The sequence below is a fragment of the Sorghum bicolor genome, chromosome 1 (assembly GCF_000003195.3).
Source record: "Sorghum bicolor cultivar BTx623 chromosome 1, Sorghum_bicolor_NCBIv3, whole genome shotgun sequence".
Lineage (NCBI taxonomy): Eukaryota > Viridiplantae > Streptophyta > Magnoliopsida > Poales > Poaceae > Sorghum > Sorghum bicolor.
The window spans coordinates 74,823,901-74,847,283 of NC_012870.2; the positions used below are offsets into that span (position 1 = coordinate 74,823,901).

Here is a 23,383-nt window from a genome sequence, read left to right on the forward strand (position 1 = left end):
AAAAAAAGGCAGCTTTGTGTGATGCATAGTCGGAGCTGTACCTTAGGCGGCCCGTGCCAGATCAGGTGACCATAGTCTAGCCCAAATTTTTTAGGCCCAAAATATACGGAGCGCACACGGCCCTGGTAACTCCCTCCTGAGTCCTGACTTCCGGCACGGACGCACGGTGACACGCACGTGAACCGGTTCCACGATCTCGCCGCGCGACGGTGGACAACGCTGCCCACTGCCCAGTGCCCACCCGGTGCCGCACCGTAGTCCGTAGACCTGCTCTACAGCGCTCTGGAAACGGGAATTTAGGTCGACGCGACGCAGTGACCCGCCACCGGTCTTGGTCCGCCAACAAGGCAAGAATCCAGAGCACAGAGCCGCGCGTGCGGTGGCCGCCCGGCTTTCCACGTCAACGGAAGGGAAGGAATTGTTGTGAGGGTCGCTCCCAGGTCCACATCCGATACACCGCCACACCGGTCGGTGGTGACACGTCCCAGTTTCAGGTGTGCAACCTCTGCAGCCGACAGTCACAACAACAGCGCTCTGCGCTGCGACCTGCCTACTAGCTTCATTGCACTTGCACAACTTCCAGCGGCCGGTGTGCATCCATGTACTATGTACTCTGTACTCTATCATCGAGCTGGTTGTGACGGTTGCCAGAACTCCAACCTGTATATTGTATAGTATCCGTGAATAGCTCATCCAATCAAGCCTAATCAATCTGGTCCGATAATGAGCACATGGTCAACTCAGTTTTCTGATGTTCATGTGTATTTTAGAGGCTTGCACGAAGGGCAAGCATTCCCTCGCCACAGATTGTAATATATATCTTATTCTTCCTTGACCGAGCGTACGTTTTTGTTTCGGTCAAATACGTTTGTATGAAATATTCCTGCCGGTTTCGTCATGAATGCAGAGTTGCGTATGTGAACAATTGTTCATCAAACTCTGACTTGGCTATCTAGAAACTGCACAACTATATGTTCCTAAAACTATTTGAGCCCCGCTACATTAAACCTATGGCTTAGTCAGTTAGACACAGGCTGTTTGGACAAGCAACTAATTTAATTTAGAATACAACTAGCATTTCACTAAATAAACCCTTCAAGATATATTAAAAAAATGGACAACAGAAATACTGTGTCAAATAAACACAGTTGACAATAAAATTATGAGACTCCTCTTGCTACTCGCTTACACAGACAGAAATGATAAAAAAAAATTACAAAAAAAAACACATTGTTGGCAACTCCATTTGTTATTTAATATCGTAATGTTTTTCCCACCGATCGAAAGTATACAAGTATTGCAAACAAATGTTGACAAGTGAATGGTATGTGTATTTTTTTTGTCAAGGAACAGGAATATATTAATTAGCAGCATGAAGCCGCAATAATGTTTTCATCAGGCCAGTCTCAATGGACAGTGTCACTGCACGGTTTCACATACCAACACGTCATCGAGATTAAAATGAAATCATCTATGAAATAACTCCTGCAATGGAGCATTTCACTTTGTTGTTTCCAAAGCTAAGCAAAGCATTTAATTGCTGCAAAATGATTGGATCACATGCAAGATGGTGAAACAATTTGGCCCTCAGTGGGGATTTCATCTCATTTCACCGCGTGGGAAACAACGCCCGTAGAGTTTCACCATAGTGAAACTACTTCATTCTCTCTTCTCTTCGTTTCATGCGAAAAGTGCAGTTTTGACGACATGGCGCTCTAATAAATGTGCATGACATCCTGGTGGAACCTCTACTGAGATTGGCCTAAGGCAAGTCTACGGATAATAGAGCTTGCGTATAGAGCAAATTGCACCACAGTGTGTAGAGGAGGCTCTTAAGTTGTAAATTTTCTGAATAATAAGCCTGTCTAGCTAAGGAATCTGCCATGAAGTATGTTGAAGTTATTTAAAACGGTCGCATGAGAATATAGTGAGCAATTTTACATTTTTACTAGCACACTGGTACGGTTGAAATCCTGATCAAATACAGATGAATACCGGTGATCCTGTATTATATCTTATACCTCGTATTATATTCTAAATTTTGTTCTAGCATCTGAGAATCGGATACACATTATTTGGAGATTGATATCTATTTCATATACTATCAGAAATCTGATTTTGAGTATTCACATTCAGATATGGTCAGATATTAAATGTTTGGATTCAGATACGAACTATCCATAGTGTTTTGACCATTTCGGGACAGAAGAATATCAAGAAATATCCATCCTGTTTCTATCCTTGCACACCGTTATAAATGGTGGTCAAAAGTTACTGCATCTTGGTAAAATATTATCTAAACCGTTATTCCTTCTTAAGACCTATTTGGATCCATCATCTAAACTTTAGAACTCTAATAACAATAGAGTATTTTAGCTTAGTTTTGAGATCTAATGGTCTAACATGAGGTGAATTAAAGCTTAGAGCTAAATTTAGACCACCGGTTTGGAGACTTTACCTCTAAAGTTTATAGAGATTTAAAGTTTATAACAAAGCATCTAAAGAGGCTCTTAAGCACCGCAAAGACAATTACTGCCTCTATCTCTAAATAAATCAATTTTTCGAAATCGTGCAAGTCAAACTATCTTAAGTTTAACTAATTTTATAGAAAAAAGTAAGAACATCTATAATATAAATGAGCACATTATGAAAAAAACATTCTATAGTATATCTACTAATACTAATTTGATGTTATAAATTTTGATGGGTTTTTCTAAAAATCTGATCAAAATATAAAATTTTTAGTACAAACTAATCAATCAGAGGTGCTAATGTAGCGGCAAATTAAAGGCCTTTATCATCTCAAGAGTCTTCTCCAGAGCACTACAAACTAATCGATGTGATGTGCAGAGGTGCAATGAACTTTGGGATTTGCCCGCGCATGTGGCGATTTTTCTCGTTCCATGTACAGGCTCTGGTCTCAAAGTACACACCACGTACAACGATGCATGCCACAGGAAAGAATGCTCTAGATCCTAGAACGACCCAGGAAACCCCGTTTCCTCAACGGCAACAGCAGATGGAGCTGCTTTGTTGAGCTACCCTGCCCAACCAAGCACGACGGGCAGATGACGGAGTCGGGGCAACAGCAAACAAATTCCGGATCAGGACAAGCCAGCTTCACATCAAAATGATGTAACACCAGCAAAGGAGCTCAAAAAGCAAAAGAGACAGGCAGAGGATTCAGGACGCTAGAAGGAGCAAAACAACAAATGAAGAAGATGAGACAATCTCGGAGAACCTTGTTTTGGAGGGTTTGGTATGGTTATCACCAAATAACTATAGACTGTTGATCTACATTATTTTAAACAAAGAAATCAGTACTGCAATACAAAATTCTTGTAACTAGGAATTAGGCCTTGTTTAGTTTAACCCAAACCAAAAAGTTTTCAAGATTCTCCGTCACATCGAACCTTTGGCATATGCATGAAGCATTAAATATAAATATAAATAAAAACTAAATACACAGTTTACCTGTAAATTACGAGATGAATCTTTTAATTCTAGTTAGTACATGATTGGACAATTTTTGCCACGACAAATGAAAGTGCTACACTAGTAAAATCCTAAATCTTTTCGCATCTAAACAAGGCCTCAGTAGAAAATAAATTGGCTCCCAATCTATGACCAAGACCAATCGTGCCCTCACCAGACCATTTGGTTCATTGATTTTGACTACTCCACAGATGATGTTCATATGTATATCTCATGTATCGCCGGTCAATTACAGTAAACTATTCAAATGGATGAAAACAGGTTATCAGATACTAATTCACTGTTTGTGGAGAAGAAAACCGGTTGGATTCGTCACCAATCCAAATAATTTCTCATGGCACAACACAAACTATATAAATTAAACACTATGGATTGGATGGTGGAACATAGAAATAAGATCCACATAATATACACTTCGTTGTTGTTTTCTTTTCTCTTCTAATTTTACAAAATAAGCATACACGATTTCTCCAATAACCTTTCCAAAAGAAATCCCAAATAGTACAAAATGATCAATAGTTTTGCCTTAGTCAAGTCGTGTACACAATAGAAGAAGAAACCATGCTAAAACTGCAGATTTAAGCACAGAAGTACTTGAAGGAGTAAAAAAAACTATATACCCACGAACGATCGAGCGTGTGGCGCATGGTGTTGGCATCTGATCTGAATCTGATGAGGGAATTCAGAAGAATACCCACTTGGACGCCGTCTTCTCCTTCATGGTTTTGGAGTGGAAGAGCTCGCCGCCGCCGCCGCCGCCGCCGCCGCCGCCGCCGCCGCCGCCGCCGTCGCCGTCCCCGGCGTGCCGCCGCTTCTCCGCCCCGACGAGCCTCGACAGGAACCTCCCGATCTTCTTCTTCTTGCCGCTCTTCTTCCTCTTCACCTCGCCCTTCCCCCTCGCCGTTTGCGCCGCCGCCTCGTCGTCTTGCCTCCCCGTCGTCGTCGTCGTCGTCGGCGGCGGCGGCTTCTTCTTATTAGCGGAGGTCGGCATCAGCGGCTGCGAGAAGGCGGAGACGTCGGCGAAGGAGGAGCCGGCGCCGACGACGTGGACGGAGCTGACGTCCGCGGAGAACGCGGCGTGGTGCGGCGGCGGGGACGAGGCGCCGGAGGAGCACAGGGACGTGGTCGCTGTGGACGAGGCCCGCGTAGTGGTGGTCGCCGAGGAAGAGGCGGAAAGGTGCGCGAGGCGGTCCCGGAGGCAGTACGGGCAGACGCCCTTGGACATCCGGTGCTCCGGGTGCCGCTTGCACCGGTCCTCCCACTCTGACCGCCGCATCGCCGAACGAATTCCAAGTGAACCCCCGGCCGCTGTCTCTGTTCAACGGCGGTCGGCGCCTTGCTACTGTGCTTTGCTGTTGGCTGTTGCTGGGCGTGCCTGATGCTTAGGGTTTTCGGCGGGCGTGGCGGGGGGTGGTGGCGCGGTGTTTTGGCGGTGGCGCACGGGGAGGCCGCACACGAGGGGAAGAAGAGGAAGTGAAGGCGCGGGGACCCGTTGAGGAAGAAGGGGGAATGGTTGTTGTCTTGTTGAGATAAAAAGGGCGGGGGCCGCGTTGCGCGAGCCAATATATCGGATCTCCATTTTTGCTTCGTTTTTGAATTTGAATGAAATTATAAAAAGCCGCGTTTGTGTTTGTTGAGCAGTAATAATAACACAGCGTTCACATTTGTCGCCAATAAAGGAGCATATGCTGATACCGCTAGTAGTTTGTCCTTTTTGTGACAAGTTACAGCTAAACAAATTTCCTTGACGTACCCTCGAGGAAATCAATTTGTGATTCCGCTAATCAGCAGACAGGATTTTGACGACTAGCATGGGTGAAAAAGTCTTTTCACAGCTGAAGTTCACATCGCATGTTTTTTGGTGAGGCCTTGTTTAGTTCATCCCAAAACAAAAAGTTTTTAAGATTCTCCGTCACATCGAATCTTGCGGCACATGCATGAAGCATTAAATATAGACGAAAGCAAAAACTAATTACACAGTTTAGCTAGAAAACCGCGAGATGAATCTTTTGATCTTAGTTAGTCTATAATTAGATAATATTTGTCACAAACAAACGAAAGTGCTACAGTACCGAAATCCGAAATCTTTTCGGAACTAAACAAGGCTTGAGTAGTAGAAGAATGGGTCGTCCATCACCAGGACTCCGAGTTTGCAGTCTCCGGCCATTCTCCCTCGTTCCGATCCGTCGCCCCACACGTCCAGCAGACGAAAGGGAGATTCCTGACGCAGGCGATAGAAGATGGAGCGAGCGCGAGAGAGAATCCTTGAGCGCAGCCCACGCGACGACGCCACGCACGCAAGCGGACGGTCAAAAGAAGCTCGTCTCGTAGCTTCCTTTAATCGCACGTCTCCACTCAGTGGGATCTGGTATTCGCGACCTCCTCCAACTTTTTTTTTTCTTTGGATCAACACACACTACGGAAAAAGAAAGAAAGAAAGAAAAACACACGGTCGAAAGCGAGAAAAGATATGGCCGTGGCCCGCGATCGCAACCGCGTGTGCCGGGGGGTTGTTCCATTCCATTTCCACATCGACGAGTAGCCGTCGTCGTCACTGGCACGGTGGACTTGACTGGTCAGCTATACGCTCTCAGATATCTGATGCGCGCGGCCGCGTGTGCCTCGCGCACGGCCGTGCGCCGTGCTGGTCGGGGACGGCACCGGATGGTGGGAGGACAATTTGGTCGCCGTTGCCCCGTGCTCGGCGTGGGTTCAGACTCGATCAGACATCCGGGGGCCACCGATCATAGGCTACAGTGCTGCTGCTGCTGCTACGGGGGGCCGGGTGCAGCGAAGCACCGCGTCTGGTGGCGTTCGCGTCGGCTGAATATTTGTTGGTAGAGGCCGCCGGGACCGGGACAAGACAGGACAGGTACGCGTGCGGTCGGGGCAGCACGCCATACAGATGCGGTAGCACGTGTGTGCGCAACGCGCGAGCGCCTTTCGTGCTCTCGCTTGTCGTCGTGCTGTGCTAGCTTCTGGTCGGCGTTGGCTGCTGTCGCCGTGCCGTCCCGCCTGGACTTGGGCCTTATTTAGTTTTAAAAAAAATTTTGCAAAATAATAATAGGGGCAATTTCGTTTGTATTTGACAAATATTATACAATCATATACTAACTAGACTCAAAAGATTCGTCTCGTCAATTTCGACCAAACTGTGCAATTAGTTTTTATTTTCGTTTATATTTAATACTTCATACATGCGTTTAAAGATGTGATGTGACGGGAAATTAAAAAATTTTGCAAAATTTTTTGGAAACTAAACAAGGCCTTGCACCCGGTTGGCTTGGCCGGTCGGTGAGCCGCCACCAGTTGCCTCCCAATTCCTACCGATTTGACGTGCATTCATGTTTGTTCGAAGACAAAAGGCTTTGTTTATGGCCTTGTTTAGTTCCAAAATTTTTTACAAAATAGAAATAGTAGCATTTTTGTTTGTATTTGATAAATATTGTCCAATCATGAACTAACTAGGCTCAAAAGATTCGTCTCGTCAATTTCGACCAAACTGTGCAATTAGTTTTTATTTTTGTCTATATTTAATACTCCATGCATGCGTCTAAAGATTTGATATGACGAGGAATCAGAAAAATTTTGCAAATTTTTTTGGAACTAAACAAGGCCATAACAAAAATGTGAATTTTGCTATTGTATCACTTTCGTTTTTATTTGATAAATATTATCCAATCATAGAGTAACTATGCTTAAAAGATTCGTCTCGCGATTTACAGACAAACTGTAAAATTAATTTTTATTTTTATCTGTATTTAATGCTAAATGTATGTGCCGTAAGATTCGATGTGATAAAGAATTTTGAAAAGTTTTTTGTTTTTGATGGAAACTAAACAAGGCCAAAATATACGAGATCGAGGCTGGTCAATGTCCAGGGATCGATTTTGGGCGTGCCTGACGTTGCAATTAATTGGGGAGCATGTACTATGTGCCCCGGCGCAAGTCGTGCCGGGTCGTTCCCGTTCGTCTGATTCTGACTGGCTCCGTTGGGGAGCATGTATTGGAGACGCTTGGAGCGATTGGGGGTGTTGGTTGTTGTATTGTACGTGTACCGTTGTACGAGTACGAGTATGTAGGGCTGCACTTCTTCTCACAGATCAATAAATCTCCTGCTGTTCTTTTAAAAAAAAAGAAAAAGGAAAACAAACCTCGGCTGCATTTCTCGGTTTCTCGCCACGAACAGTTTTGGTGCGTCCTTGCGTGTACAAAAAGGCTAAAACGGACCGACATGATATAAAGCTACTACATAAATCACACAATGACACAACCCAAAAGGCCCAGTCGCCTCGTCCAAAAGCATTGTGCAAAGTAAGATCTATTTTTTTTTTTTCTGAATCTCCAAGGTAACATCCTCGGGCTACAATATGGTCTACGATTCAAGCATATTTTGGGCCGAGTGCCAACGAAACAAATGCAAATGGAATTCAATACCAAATAGGCTTTTCTCGTGGGCCAATACAAGAAAACTGTGGGCCAATACAAGAAAAGGCCTACAATACCTGGTCAGTGATCAGGCCGTCAAACTATTGGTTGCGCAAGGCCTTAATAATAATGAATGAAGGAAACATCATTTTTGTCTTTCTAGATTATATACATCATTTTTGCAGTATCTTAGTAGTCTAGTTTCCTTCTTCAACTCCAAAATTAAATAAATCATCTCCCTTGTAATTCTAAAAAAAGCAACTAAATTACGTCCTTGTCCAAGTAAGAGGTTTTCAAGCCTATTTCATCATTTGTAATTAAAATAAAATAATTTAAACACCTCATAATAAGGTTTGTAAACCACAAAAAATAATATCAAGCTCGTAAGGTTCATAAACTTTTAAAATTTCTAAAAATATGCTACAAACATACTAGGACTTGATAAACCAAAATATACTTGAAGCTCATGAAAATACATCTATAAGATTCCATAAATTAGACTTAACTCTATGAAAATAGGAAAAATGTCTAGAAGGTAGTAAAAAATCAAAAACATTCTAACTAGTGTGCACTGATAACAATGCTACGATTAGGTGTTTTATTTTTATTTTATTCATTGCAACCAACAAGAATCAAACATATATTTGACATTATTTATTAGGATAACCTATGCCAAAGGCAATATAAACAATTCTCTAAAGAAACATAGCATGCGGATAATTAAACAAACATGTTTAATTATCTCCTCGTCATCACAAAAACAACATTTATTACTATCATGTCATCCTATTCGAATCAAGTCTGAGAATTGCAACCTTTTATGCAAGTACCCATGTTTAAGAAAAGTTGATTTCATCTTCACCAACTTAGACCAAAATTGGAATGCGCCTTTTGTCTCATATGTGAAATGGTTTGTTTCTCAATAATTTAATAATTTATTAATAGTTGTTGCAAGACCTCCTCTTCATTGACGATGAGATATAGCTGATTACTAAGGAAAGGATGCATCTATTCTAAAAATTTCTCGAATTCTGGCTCCTTTTTTCCATACGTTTAGCCAATCTTTATAGTTCTTTTAGAAGCATCACTTTGCAAAATAAAAAAATTATAATAGTCCAAGATCTGGAATAGTCCATCCGCCCCAAATAATCGATGTTTTAGATTTACTAGGAAATATGCACGTGCGTTGCTACGGGAGAAAGATTGTATGGTTGGAATTTGCATGATGCACCCCTCAGTTGCCTTCCTCTCTATTGGGCTTCTAGCACCCACAATCGGCACCTCACACAGGATCATTGCCTCACCAACCTTCCACGACGTCCTACCCTAACCATAAGGTTCATGTCTACCACTCCAGCATGACGCCCCACCGCTCACCCTACGCAAACTCTTACAATTGTTTGCTGAGGATTAAAAAAAGAAAAAATGGTTTTAATTATGTTCTTGATTTTCTAGTATCTAGGTAGATTTTGGTTCATCAGGTGTTGGGTTCAAGCCCTCGGATTTGAGTAATTTTTTCCTAATTTGTTATTTATGGGCGGACAGAAAAAGTGGACAGACTGAAATTATTAAATATTAGGTAAAGAATTACACGTTCTCTATTACAACAGATTTTTTATTAGTCGGGCCTTCGATGTCTTGATCAATTTGTTGCATTGTTAGAATTTTGGAACGGATCGGACTCCGTATTCTACTCGAACTCAATTGACCCGGCCGAGCTGTGTTCATATACTATGGATGGAGAGAAAAAGTGAGGAGACTGAAATTTTTATGATTAAATATTAGGTAAGAATCATAGTCCTATATGGATAGATTGGTGAACAGAATTTTGTGGTGAACAGAATTTTATGGTGAACTAAAATTTTTAAAATTTATTATTAGGTATAGATTAATTTTTTTATGCTAAGAAACCGTAGAAGCTAATAGGTGGACATATCCCCAAGATAGCCGCTAAATAGACCATATTTTCGAGGCAGCTAAAATCTTACCAGGCTAAGAAAGTCCACCAGCGGCCCAACTAATACATCCCAACCTACCCAAAAGGCCCCAAGGTAACCCTAGCGTGTATCCAGTCTTCCACTCATCTCTCTTGATAAAAAACGATGGCGGCGGCGGTAGCTTCCGGTCCCCGGAGCCCCGAGCCACCGGCGGATCGACGACCTTTGTGCAGTTAGTGGAGCCACTAAGCGCGGCTATAAAGCCCTCAAAGGCCCCAAGCGGCGCCGCCCGAGCGACGGCAGCGGCTAACAGCGACGCGGTACCCGGAGCCCCCACGCGATGGCGATGGTTCTGCTGCAGACCTGCAGTCCTGTAGCACGGGCAGCCACGGATCTGTTGCAGCACGGTGGCAGCGGCGCCCACGACGTTCTACTGCAGCACGGCGGCGGCGGCAGGTCTGCTCGAGTTCTCTTCTTCAGATCTGTACTTCTTCTCCAATACAGCTACAACACCGAATGGCAGGCAGATGTAGTCTTTGTGAATTTTGTGGATGTTTGGATCGCTTTGTTAATATGTCCATCTACGGACGTCTGTGATGTGTTGAATTTGGATGCAATTTATTTTTTCTTCCTTTTTTTGCAATGGCTATTCTACTTTGATTTTGGAGTGGAGATTGTTACGAAGTAGGGAGAGGCTAATGTATTACTGACGGACAAAATTTTGTGGCAGACTTGAAATTTTAACAATTATATATTAGGGATAGATTTTGCCAATTCCGTCTAGTTGTCCATGGTTGATTCGATTTGGTTAGATGTTTTCTTCCTTTGATTTAATTTGGATTTAGACTTGATTGGATTGGTTGGATGTGATTTCGAGTCTGATTTGGGAGAGGAGTTTCTTTCTTGTCTGTGTTGGGTCCGAAGCAATTTTTTATCCGATCAAAAAATCCAGACCAAAAAAGTGGCGCTAGTTTTGCCTCTGGATTGTAAAGTATTGTATGCGGACAAGTGTTATATATGGACATGTCGGACGGTCAGACTGCATACAGAAGAATTGTATACGGACAGAGATATTATTATATAAATCTATATGGACATGTCGGATGGAACGGATAGAACGTCCGGCACACTGAAATTTTCATCTTTAAATATTAGGGATAGATTATAAGTCAAATTATTTTAAATTTGTTGAAATGTATATGAAAATTACTAGTGATGCTTATGGTACGAAATAAGTATTAACTCTACCACGCAATATACTTTATATTATTAGGCTCATTTGGTGCTTGCTATAAATGTCCATGTCCTTTCTTATAATTATTAGATGAAAATTAAATCAGCTTGACTTACGCCAGACTTAAACATTAAGGCCTTGTTCAGTTGGCAAAATGAAAACTTTTTGGACACTGTAGCACTTTCGTTTGTTTGTGGCAAATATTGTTTAATTATAGATTAACTAGACTCAAAAAATTCGTCTCACAAGTTATAGTCAAACGGTATAATTAGTTATTATTTTTATTTATATTTAATATTCTATGTATGTGCCATGACATTCGAGGTGACGGGGAATCTTGAAAAATTTTCGGGTTTTTAAGTGAACTAAATAAGGCCTCAAATTATTCTTGCACGGACAGCTCGTCATAATGATTACATAAAACTAGACGGGGATTGAACTTTTCCAAGAGTTGGTTAGAATGTCAGGGAACTGCGGGACTCCAAAAGGAGACTCCGTCGACGTCAAGATGTCACACGTCCCTAAGTGCATTCAGAACACGTCTTGCGAGTTGCAACTCATGAGCAATTTGGCAACTTTCTAATTCTGACTACTAGTAGTTCCAAACTTCCCATACGTTGGCTGCTGGCGCTCCGACATGGTACTCGTTGTTGCGTTAGGCCTTGTTTAGTTCCAAAATATTTTGCAAAATATGAATAGTACCAATTTCGTTTGTATTTGACAAATATTGTCCAATCATAGACTAACTAGACTCAAAAGATTCGTCTCGTCAATTCCGACCAAACTGTGTAATTAGTTTTTATTTTCATCTATATTTAATACTTCATGCATACGTCTAAAGATTCAATGTCACGGTGAATCTGAAAAATTTTGCAAAATTTTTTGGAACTAAACAAGACCCAGCAGAGTGCCACAGCCAACAGATGCGCGACGGAGCAGCCCCTCTCTAGACTAGACGTCACCAGCCCGGTCTTCCCGGTGGAAGAGCAGCGTACGGCGCAACAAGAGACGGCGCAGCAACCACATGTGGACACCGACACGCCACTGGCCACACCCGTTCACCAGCACACACACTCCGATTCCGATACCCTGCCGCGAATGCTCCAGGAAGAAGAAACCACCGCTCGGCGCTCGCGTCGTCCCCTATTTCGCTCCAGTTTTGTCCGAGACCCTCCGCTAAACCTGTTGCGCCGACCTGCGCCTTGAGCCGAGACTCGCCCGCCCGGTCGTCCCCACAGCACACGGAGAAAACACTGCCCCCCTGCGACCTTGACGGCACATCAACCGATCGTTGCGTCGGGGCCACGCCACAAACTCCATGAATTCGTCGTTCGTGCATGCCCCGGCAAACCTGCTTATCAGTGACCATCTTGGTCACACTACTACGCACGGTTTCCCGTGGCACATATCTGCCTACAGTAGTTTCCGCGCCTGCGGGAGCCTGGAGCGCCGATACTCACGTTACGGCTACAGCCAGTACAGTCCACGATTTTGGCAAGAACACGCACGGCAATAAAACTCGATGCCGTTCCTGACAGGGACGGCTCCTGTCCTGTTTGATCTACAGCCCCAGCGGTCGTACTGTGCCACCAATATATAAAAACTGCCCACATGGCCAAGGTGTGTGTGCGACACTGCGACCCGTCCCTTTCTTTCTTTACTTCTCGTGACGTCTCACCGTATGAAAAGTCACTACCGTGCGTGACTTGCTTGACGATGCGATGCCCCTTCTTGTTTGTTTTTGCGATGCTTGTGCCTGTATCTGTATCTGCCCCCACAGCCGAGAACGACGCGTACCAAACCTTGGCATAACTTTCTCTCTCTCTCTCTCGAGCTCTCTCATGATCGTCGTCGTCGACTTTGGAGGTGGTGGTGGGTCGACACGACCGAAAACCACCCAAACATTTTTCTAAACGAAAGCCGGACTTTTCGTGCTCGCAAATCAAATGACACCTGCAATTTGGAATTCTCTCGAGGTTTTCTATAAACGGAAACAAAGCATCACCGTTCCTTCTTTTACGCCTGCTTTGCTCGTATGCTAATCCCCTTTGGTCCTTCCTTTCTAAAGCAATCGTATAACATTTTCAATATTTTTTTACAACAACGGTTCCTATCTTTCTCGAGTTTTTTTAAAGAGGATACACAGTACATGCCTGCTGCGCGGTGGAAGGGGAACATGCCGCCATCTTAGCCAGCCGGGTAGTCTCAAGCTCCACGCTGCCTCACATGCCATGAATCTTCCACTAACTTTGCCACACCGCTAGGTCCATCTGGATTGCCAATCTTTGATTGTTTTCTTAATAACTAATCTTCGTTTTCAAAGCACCCACCGAAGCTGTGATGATGCCCATACATAAACAAAGTGATGAGCATCTACGCATTTAACTATTAACAAAATATCTCGTTGTTTTAGCATATCACGATTCAATATAGGAATTTGTTTCCACACTAGCGAAAGGCTAACAAGCAAACAATACGGAGTACATCATTGGGCGTTGCAAGCCAATGACAGGAGTGGCCAAAGAAAGGGGGAAAAAAAAAGGAAAAACAGAAGATAACCTAGGGGGAACCGTGCACCAAGGCAAGAACCAAGACCGAGAACGAGACGAAAAAAAAAGGCTAGGTCCTGGTCTTCGGTTTATAGTTTGATCGTTCTAGGTACTACTCCCTAGCATTTTATAGTAGTAGAACTAGTTAGGACTAAAATATTTTATTGATTTTTTGGTCATGGTTTGGGCTTCGCTTCCTATTTTAACATAACACAAAATATATATAGGATTTTCTTTCGGTCATTACTGCGAAAAGGTACCACCATACAATACATCATTTAAAGGTTCATATTGAAGCCACCGTGTTGTCCAACACAGTTTTCCTCTTGATGGTGAAGCTATAGCAAGTTAGAGAGTGATACACTTGCTTCGGATGCATAAACATATTTCATACGGATACATATATATGGCAAAATTCTAATTAAACTCACTACTTTTCTTTTGAGAGGAGGTTGGGGTGGGGGGAGGGGCTACATGTGCACCGCATATACGCAAGGTACCTTTGCCCTTATTTCCTCCAGGTGTACCAGCAGCTAGCCCAGTACCTCTTTAGGGGTCAAACCTACAGTCGTTAATAGTCATCGCTAACCTAGTTTCTTCATTATCGTACCATATTTTGTGATGTTCTTGTAAATCATTTTCCACTGACCATAATCATATATACAAGCACTTTTCTAACTTTAGAGCATTGAACAGAAATGTGACACGTTCTTGGAAATAAATCCTAATGAGTTGATAGACTTATCGGTTTGGTTCACCTTAAAGACAAACTATAGAATTGAGATGGTGTGATCTCTTCAAGTCAGGGCACTTTTGTACTCAACTAGTGAAGTATTAGCCGGTTTTGTTTCGAACGAGCGATCAACGTGATATTTGGAGTTAGTTCAGAACTTTGGACTATATTATTATTGCAATAGTTAATGTATCATATTATTTATTGTGTCATATGTTGCTTCTATTTGGCAGAGCTCCAGTTAGCTCTGCTTCCGATTTCTCTAAACATTGTAGCAAGGATTATTTTTTTTAATCTATTTTCTCAAAATAAACTAGGAGCTAATAAAAACCAGTGCTTTTAACCTCACTAGCACTGGCTACAACAATTCTGTAGCAAGGAGACAAGTCGTGTCAAATATGGCGTAATATATTAGCACATACTTCCTCCGTCCCAGAGAAGAGTGTCATTTTAAAATTTCAAACATCTTAATTGATTATTCGTCTGATTTAACTTTTTTATATAAATATTATATATTTTATTAAGACTTATTTATCATTAGAGACACTTTACTAATGATTTATTTATTTTATAATTTAAAAAATGAATAAAACTAATGGTCAGATGTCATGTCTAAAAGTAAAAAAAGTCATTTTTTTGGGGACGGAGGGACTATAATACAAAACTTATATAAATCTTCTTTAAGGTAATCAGAAATAACTTTCTTAGTGACAACTGAAAAGTCATTATTTGACAGTAAATCACTGATGACTTATTAGACCAATATAAATCAGTAGCCTAATTAACAGCGGCACTCTCGTTACTCAACTTGGCAACCGACAACGATTGCCCTGCCATGGCAGCCTCGACACATGGCATAGTTCCACAATGTAGGAACTTTCGTTCCCAAACCAGGAACAGGGATACGTCCTAGATTAAAGTTATAAAGTGGAAGAACCAAATCAAAAGTTTAGGATGCTCACGGTAGCGCAACTTCCATATTTTTGCTAAAAGCAAGGTCTAAGATGCCGCGAAAATTATACTACGCGAAAACATCTGTTTTTTTTTCAATAGAGATACTTTTCAGAAGCTAAACCGAACATAACTATGATATCCTTTATTTGTGTAAATGCTATATAGATGCTAGATGAAAAACATAATAATCTACCTTTTAAGAAAACATAAAAGATTTGGCTTCATCCTCAAAATAGATGAGTCAGACCACACTCAATAGGATTTGCACACTTAAGCAACCAAACAAACATGCTCTATGAGACAAGTTCATACTTGTGCTCAAGTTGCATTTCCAGGATGGAAGTATGGAACATATGTTTCTTGTTCTGTGAATCCCATTCTAATTATACTATGCTCCATCTCTTGAAGAAACAATACAAATAGATATGACTCTCAATGGTTTTAGAAGTCACCCCAGACGTTATACATCCTGGCCCTCGATCCCCCACATTCTGAAACATGGTTGATAATAGTATTTCCTTTCTCCCAAATTATAAGATATTATTATCTTTTCTTAATGTGTAACTTTTACTATATGCACTTAGGGCATACACAATGTATTTTGTGGAGGTCGGTGATTAGGGCCAAGGAATAAGCGCCAATATGCATCAAAGTTTAGTAGCTTAATGTGTAACTTTTCACCGACCTCCACAAAACACAATGTATTTTGTGGAGTAAATGTGATTAGTCCAAATTCAAGCCAACAGGTCCGTCAATAGCCGCAGAATTGGAGGAAAAACGTGTGTTTTTGCTCGGTTTTCTTCCGTTCACGATTAGGCTATACGGCGGCCTTTCAAATTCAAGATCCACGCCTTGTTTAGTTCTCAAAAATTTTAAAAATTTCCCGTCACATCGAATCTTGCAGCTCATGTATGAAACCTTAAATATAGATAAAAAAGATAATTAATTACACAGTTTACTTGTAATTTGCGAGATAAATCTTTTGAAACTAGTTAGTCTATAATTGAATAATAATTATCAAATAAAACCGAAAATGCTACGGTAGCGAAATCAAAAAATTTTCGCGAACTAAACAGGGGCCCCAATTTGCATGAGGCTATACGTCAGCGACAGTGCAATTTTTCGCGAACTAAACAAGGCCCCAATTTACACATGTATGGAATATTAAATATATATAAAACAAAAACTAATTACGCAATTTGTCTATAAATCGCGAGATAAATCTTTTGACACTAGTTAGTCTATGATTGAACAATATTTACCACAGACAAACGAAATTGCTACGGTAAAAAAAAATTCGCGAACCGAACCAGACCCGTAGAGTTGGAGATGTGACCGGCCAGGCGGATAGCTACACGTACTAGTGCCGTACTACGGTTAGGTACTATTCTAAAATTTTTGACAAAATGAATAATCTAATACTTTTATTTGTATTTGATAAATATTATCCAATCATAGATTAATTAGGCTCAAAAAAATTGTCTCGCAAATTACAGACAAATTGTATAATTGATTATTATTTTTATCTATATTTAATGTTTCATGCATGTACCGCAAAATTCAATGTGACGAGAAATCTGAAAAAAAATTGTAAAACTTTTTGGAACTAAACAAGACCTAGCTTGCCGAGAAATCAAGGCGTGTGTTTGACCTTGTTTAGTTCCATAATTTTTTTTAAAAAGAACACTGTAACAGTTTCGTCTATATTTAACAAATATTGTCCAATCATAGACTAACTAGACTTAAATGATTCATCTCATAAATTACAGGTAAACTGCAATTAGTTATTATTTTTATCTATATTTAATGCTTCATGCTTGCATCTAAGGTTCGATGTGACGGAAAATCTGAAAATTTTTGTAAATTTTTTTGGAGCTAAACAAGCTAAACCCTAAACCCTTTAGCCTGACTCTAGGAGAACAACCAAATTGGTTGTTCAATGCTGGCCAGGCTATGGCAGCCGTCGATGGAGTTGGCGTCACCTCTCGTGCTACTCACCCCTACTCGTCCTCTGCACCGGTGGTCGGTTCGGATGGCACTCCTCCCTAGTGGTGGCCGTCTCAAGAGCGCTCCCCAAGCAGCCTCGCTCTACGCCTCAGGCGCTTCGAGTGCTCAGCCACCGCAACACGAACATGAAGGCCATCAGGAACGATAGTGAGTGATGGTAGAACCTCCCGTCTCTCCGCCGCAAGTTCTCCAGCCACCGCGGCTATCAGAACAATGACCATTGCACCCCGCCGTGGCAATCCCCCACGGGAGCCGCTCTCGTCCTCCTCCTCCAATCCATCGAGCAGAGCAGCGGCTGGCCCACCGAATTCCCCTTCAGGCATGCTATCACGACGGCCTCTCACATTCATTGAAAACACTGGATCGTCGAAGATGCTGTCCCGACTTCGGCAGCAAGGTCATCCATCATATTGTGATTGTGATATCTACTAAGGTGCTCGTTTTAGGAACTCGTACCAGACATATTGCTGAACTATGATTGGATTCGTGCCTTTCCTATAGATTTATTCTCTATTGTAGCCTATATGAGCCGAGCTATTATAGTTTTTTAATGCAAAACATCCTAATGTGGACGAGCTCCTTAAGTCCTACTTTCCTATCAAAGAGCAACATCTGCATCTGAGTCCAACACCGTTGTCGTCGTGCACCGCTACACTGACGTTTGCTCTGCTATGAGAGCATTTGTGCGATGGGACTATTGGGTTATCAATTGGGATGGATCGTTGAGCTCGTGGCGTCGAGGGCCCATCAGGCGAGACATCAGTAAGCCGTCAAGGGCGTCGTTTGCGGTCACGTGCACGCCGAGAAAGTCACCAAGCCACCGTGCGTGCGCTGAGCCAATAACACCGTCCTTCTCCGAGATGCCCATTAGGTGTTCAGCGAAATTCGTGAGATGAGGTAAATTTATCTATTTGATGACGAGGTGACGGTATCAAAACAAACTTGACAACCAAATACGTAGTAAGGCTGGCCAGGCTAAGACAATACACACAACTAAACAAACCCATGTTGGCTTTTTTGAACTAGGCTATAATCCTAACCAGGCTATAATCCTGCCATAAAACTAAACACACCCATGATGGTTGTTAGAGCAACGGAGTATATTGACACCCTGTTGGCTTGAGCTTATTTGCTAAATTTGATTGATATTTAGCAGCATTTTTTATCATAACAAATTAGAGAATGATGTTTTTAGTCATGACTTTTGAGCCAAAGCAAACAAGATGTGATTTTGCGGCCAATACTGAAGCTGATTTATCATAAAAAATATTATTATATAGTTGAAAAAATACAACTGTTTTTTATTGATAAGTTGAAGCGAACAGATGTACAAGTGGCTCATCACTTATCAGCGACGACTACGGGACGTGGATAGCCATTGTTCATAGCGCAGTAATGTCAGGAAAACAACCATGCGCGGGCCGGTGGCCGGTGAGGATAGGAGTATATGGACTTCAAAGCGGCACACCGCTGGTCGTCGCCTCGTCGGCCAGCGTCCGAGATAGCGAGATGAATCGCGCGCATCCGTGTGACCACATGGGATCGAACAACTCAGCCCAGCACCGTGTCCTCCTGCGGCCGGAGAGAAAAACAAGGCACGACGAGCCAAGAGCAAAGGGGCTGCGTGTGTTCTCTCAGAGCCGTGCTCTGGTCCCTCCTTGGCGGGAGCCCTGGGACTGGGAGGACGACCGCACCGTGATACCTATCGCCCCCGCGCGCTTGCTGCCGCTACCACGTCCGCGCCACGGGAGCCGCAGTTGTTGACGTCTTCTCGGCGTCCGGCTGTCACGGTCGTCCGAGACCGACGCACCACGGTGCGATCAGTGGCGAGGACCTGGCACAGCGCCACGCCCTGTCACTGTGGCCTCAGCGGCGAAGGGGACGCTGGCTGCATGGCTGGACTCGTCAGCGCGTGGACCAGATTTTTACAGACGAGTGAGTCTTGCTTCTAAAAAAAATTAAAAACTTTTTAATATTCTCTATTACATTAAATTTTATAATACATACATAAAATATTAAATACAATATAAAAAATAGTAATATAATTTACTTATAATTTGTGAGACGATTATTTTAAATCTAGTTAATATATAATTAGAAAATAATTATCACTTGAAAACGAAAGCGTTATAATAATAACAGAAAAAACGAAAGGCCTGACCAGAAGACTGGTGCTGCGGAGCGACACTGCTATCGGCCAGTGGCAGAGCACTAGTGCCTGCCGCGAACAAATCCGGTGCGGATCGATAGCTGCAGCAGCATGCCATGCCGATCCAGTACTAGCACTTGTCGAGTCAACAGTCGCTCCTTTGTTTTTAGTGGCATGTCCTTTCCTGTAGTTTGATAAAGCTGCGCCAGGGACCCGGTACAGTTCTAGCAGTACGACAATCGGTTCAGCACCTACGTACTTCTAACGTGATTAAGGAGTAGTACTGGCTTCCAGCATTAAATCGCCAAACGATAACGATGAGAAGATTGTTATCGACGCCTCCGAACCGACCGATAAGCGCAATGACCGTCCTCTTTCCGGTTGGTACTACTTGGCAGGCCGTGCAGAGCGCTGGTGCGCCGCTGCGCGCGTTCTCTGCCGTCCCCGTGCTGTAGCAAAAGCTAGCGCACGAGAACGCGTCCGTCCTTTTCCCCGTGATGGCTGGCAGGCGCATCTCTTTCTTTCCATCGCACCGGTCGCCTCAAGCCTTAGGCCTTGTTTAGTTCCGAAAACAAAAAGTTTTCGGAACTGTAGCAATTTCGTTTGTTTGTGGTAAATATTATCCAATCATATACTAACTAGGTTTAAAAGATTCATCTCGTAATTTACAGTTAAACTGTGTAATTAGTTTTTATTTTCGTTTATATTTAATACTTTATACATGTGCCGTAAGATTCGATGTGACAGGGAATCTTAAATTTTTTTTCAATTTCAAGGTCAACTAAACAAGGCCTTACATCCAAAAATCCAAAACTTTACAAGATTCCACGTCACATCGAATCTTACGACGCATACATGAAGTATTAAATATAGATAAAAAGAATAATTAATTGCACAGTTTACTTGTAAATCAAGAGATGAATTTTTTAAACCTAATTATTCTATAATTAGACAATGTTTGTAAAATAAAAACGAAAATGCTAAATTATCAAAATCCCAAAACTTTTTATATCTATAAATAAGGCCTCAGCCATCAGCAGCAGCAGCTTTTACCCTGACACGATCATTCATCACTCCTGCCCATGCCCCATGCCATGCCACATGCCGCTCTTGGGTGGCCGGCCAGGCGCAGGCAGAACTGGGGGTTGGATGGCACGGCCGAACGCGAACAGGAACGGGGTTCAGCGGCGGCCGGCGCATAGGAAGAAGACGACACGCCAACACGTCGCTGCGCTGGGTACGGCACGGCATGCTGTGAGAGTGTGTGTTGTCACAAGCCATCCATCAATCAATCAATCGGGTGTGCCTACGACTTTTTGGGCCAAAAGAGGTTGCTTCTCTGCCATACTTTTCAGAGGTCTAGGAATAGATTCCCGGCTCCGAGGCCTTGTTTACTTCCCAAAAAATTTTGCAAAATTCTGAGCCAAGTCCTTGTTTACTTCTTAAAAAATTTTGCAAAATTTTTCAGATTCTCCGTCATATCGAATCTTTAGACACATTCATGAAGTATTAAATATAGATAAAAATAAAAACTAATTACACAGTTTGGTCGAAATTGACGAGACGAATCTTTTGAGCCTAGTTAGTCTACGGTTGAATAATATTTGTCAAATACAAACGAAAGAGCTACAGTGTCGATTTTGCAAAATATTTTGGAACTAAACAAGGCTGAGGTGGCTGGAAAACGGAGGTACCGGTGGTTAGTTTTTGTTTCATATACGGACAACCAACTCGTTTTCTACTACTAGCTTCCTAGTTACTATTGTCGAGTAAAGATGGGAACTCGAAAGCTTGGATAAAGCGTCCATTGCTCTCAATCAAGGTTGGAAACTTGTTGGATTCAAGTACTGTAATGCACGTCGTTCGGGTGTTTGGTGACCCAACAGTTTGCCTGATACTAATACATAGTACAGCACTCTGTTCAGAACATCAGATGCGACAGAATTTATTTATCTTTGGCTAGATGGGTTTTTGATGCATGGTTTGGTTGGTAACCCTAGTTACTCCGTGATTTACAGTTTGATTGTAAATCGCGAGACAAATCTTTTAACTCTAATTACTCAGTGATTGATTAGAAAATGTTTGTCAAATAAATATAAAAGTATTACAGTGTCATTTTTCTATTTTTTTTTAAATTAAACAAGGCCTTAGTTAGTTTATGATTGAATAATATTTGTCAAATAAAAATAAAAGTGTCCAAAAATCTAAATTTTTGGCAACTGAATAAGGTGCAAATAAAAACGAAAGTGGTACAATACGAAAAACCAAAAAAAAAATCGCAACTAAACAAGACATTTATGCGTCATGCCGTCAATCGCATACAAAACTTTGTGGTGTTCATATTCATGGCCTACTCGTTTGTAGCCGATGGGCGATGGCAGCACGGCACTCATGTCTTCGATCGTGCGCATGCAAAGAGTTCCGTCGCGCGCTGTTGTGTGTGTGTGTGTGTGAAAAAAAAAACTGCTTTTCCTGCAGTTGCTACAGATAGGTTACAACTGTCCTAGTCTCTCTTTGACTGCTATACACACACACACATAAACACGCACATAAACCATCACAAGCAGCGTCACCCTGATGTTGATCAAACCAGCGACCAGCGGGGTAGATCACGGTGTTGACAAGCGGACCGGATAAGATAGCCTTTGTACCAGGACAGCCCGAGATTAAAGCCTCGCATGGACATGCACGACCATGCATGACACGAGGAGAAAATCTTGGCTGCCCGAGACCAAAGCCATTCACATCGCCAGCCTGAGGGCGATATTTTCGCCTGGCTGCCGTTGCCGTGGGAAAGATGAACACGAGGAGAGGGCATCGCATCTAGAACGTCGAATTGTGAGACATCACGTAGGAGTACGCACGCACGCCGCGGCGCACGAATATGCAGTACCCTGCGGCTAGCTAGGCTTTCAAGCAGGGTCCGGAGCTGGAGGAGTAGCCTTTTAGGCTAGGCTCCAACTGCATCGCTGTAGGTAGCCGCACTTTAGGACCTCTCGCGGTCGCAGTCCTCCATACTTTAATCTGCCCGTGGGGCCCGGGACGGCTCCTAAAGCGCGGCTCTGAGCTGGACTGCCGGCTCGGTGGTGCCCGTTTCTGCCGGCACAGTGCCTGCCACGTTTCGCCACCACACGAGTCCAGCTTCACCACCACGGTTTTCTCTTTTCTGTGAGCTCCGGCTACCCAAACGCGAACGCGAACATGGGGTAGTTCCTGCCGAACATGAAGATGTACCATTATTCGCGGCAGTACAGCTGCGTCTGTGGAGTATTTTATGTAGTACGGGGGCAGCGTAGAGATTGTGTTTTAGATGTCGTGCACATGCATCCTTACGGCACGGAAATTACAAGTAATATAAATATATCCATCGATCGGTGCTCCTCATCGTTCGTCGGAAGCTAGCTTATACGTACGTATATACTAGTAGTATAAATTAACGCGTGTGTGAAGAACGGTTGGTCAGTTTCGTGGAAATGAAATGAAATTGCCGTGACGCCGACGTACATACAGCGCTTGGTAGTCGACTGTGGTGGCCCGGGTTCACATTAAGCTAAGGTCTGCATTTTCATATACTGTATTATGTCTATATCATACTACGTGCCAGTTGGCGTTGTTGACAGCAGGCTCTAACTTGCTTGAAAGGCCAACCCCATATCTGGATGAACAGCAACGCTTCTTCTTCTTTTGTTTTTTTTTTCAAGAAAGAACTCTCATGGGAAGAAAAGGTTGTGTAGCCGGGAGAACTTTAAAAATATTTGGTTTGGTTCACTTGCATTGCTGACTAAACTATGGCGAGTAACCATGGTTACACTAGTGGGCTACCATGGATACTTTGTGGCTGCCTAAATGTTTTGGCAGTCTCCTCGCTTGAGTTTATCAAGCCGAATTTATAAGTCA

The 23,383-nt window shown here is 42.8% G+C and overlaps 1 protein-coding gene across 1 annotated transcript; it reads right to left on the bottom strand.

The window, feature by feature from the left end:
- On the bottom strand, positions 3,850-5,038 carry LOC8081992 (forkhead box protein D3). The gene has a single exon (XM_002468315.2). The coding sequence runs from the start codon at positions 4,769-4,771 to the stop codon at positions 4,178-4,180; it is 594 nt and encodes a 197-aa protein (XP_002468360.2). The 5' UTR covers positions 4,772-5,038; the 3' UTR covers positions 3,850-4,177.

Coding starts and splice junctions, on each gene's coding strand:
- LOC8081992 (XM_002468315.2), bottom strand. CDS start 4,771: ATGCGGCGGTCAGAGTGGGAGGACCGGTGCAAGCGGCACCCGGAGCAC.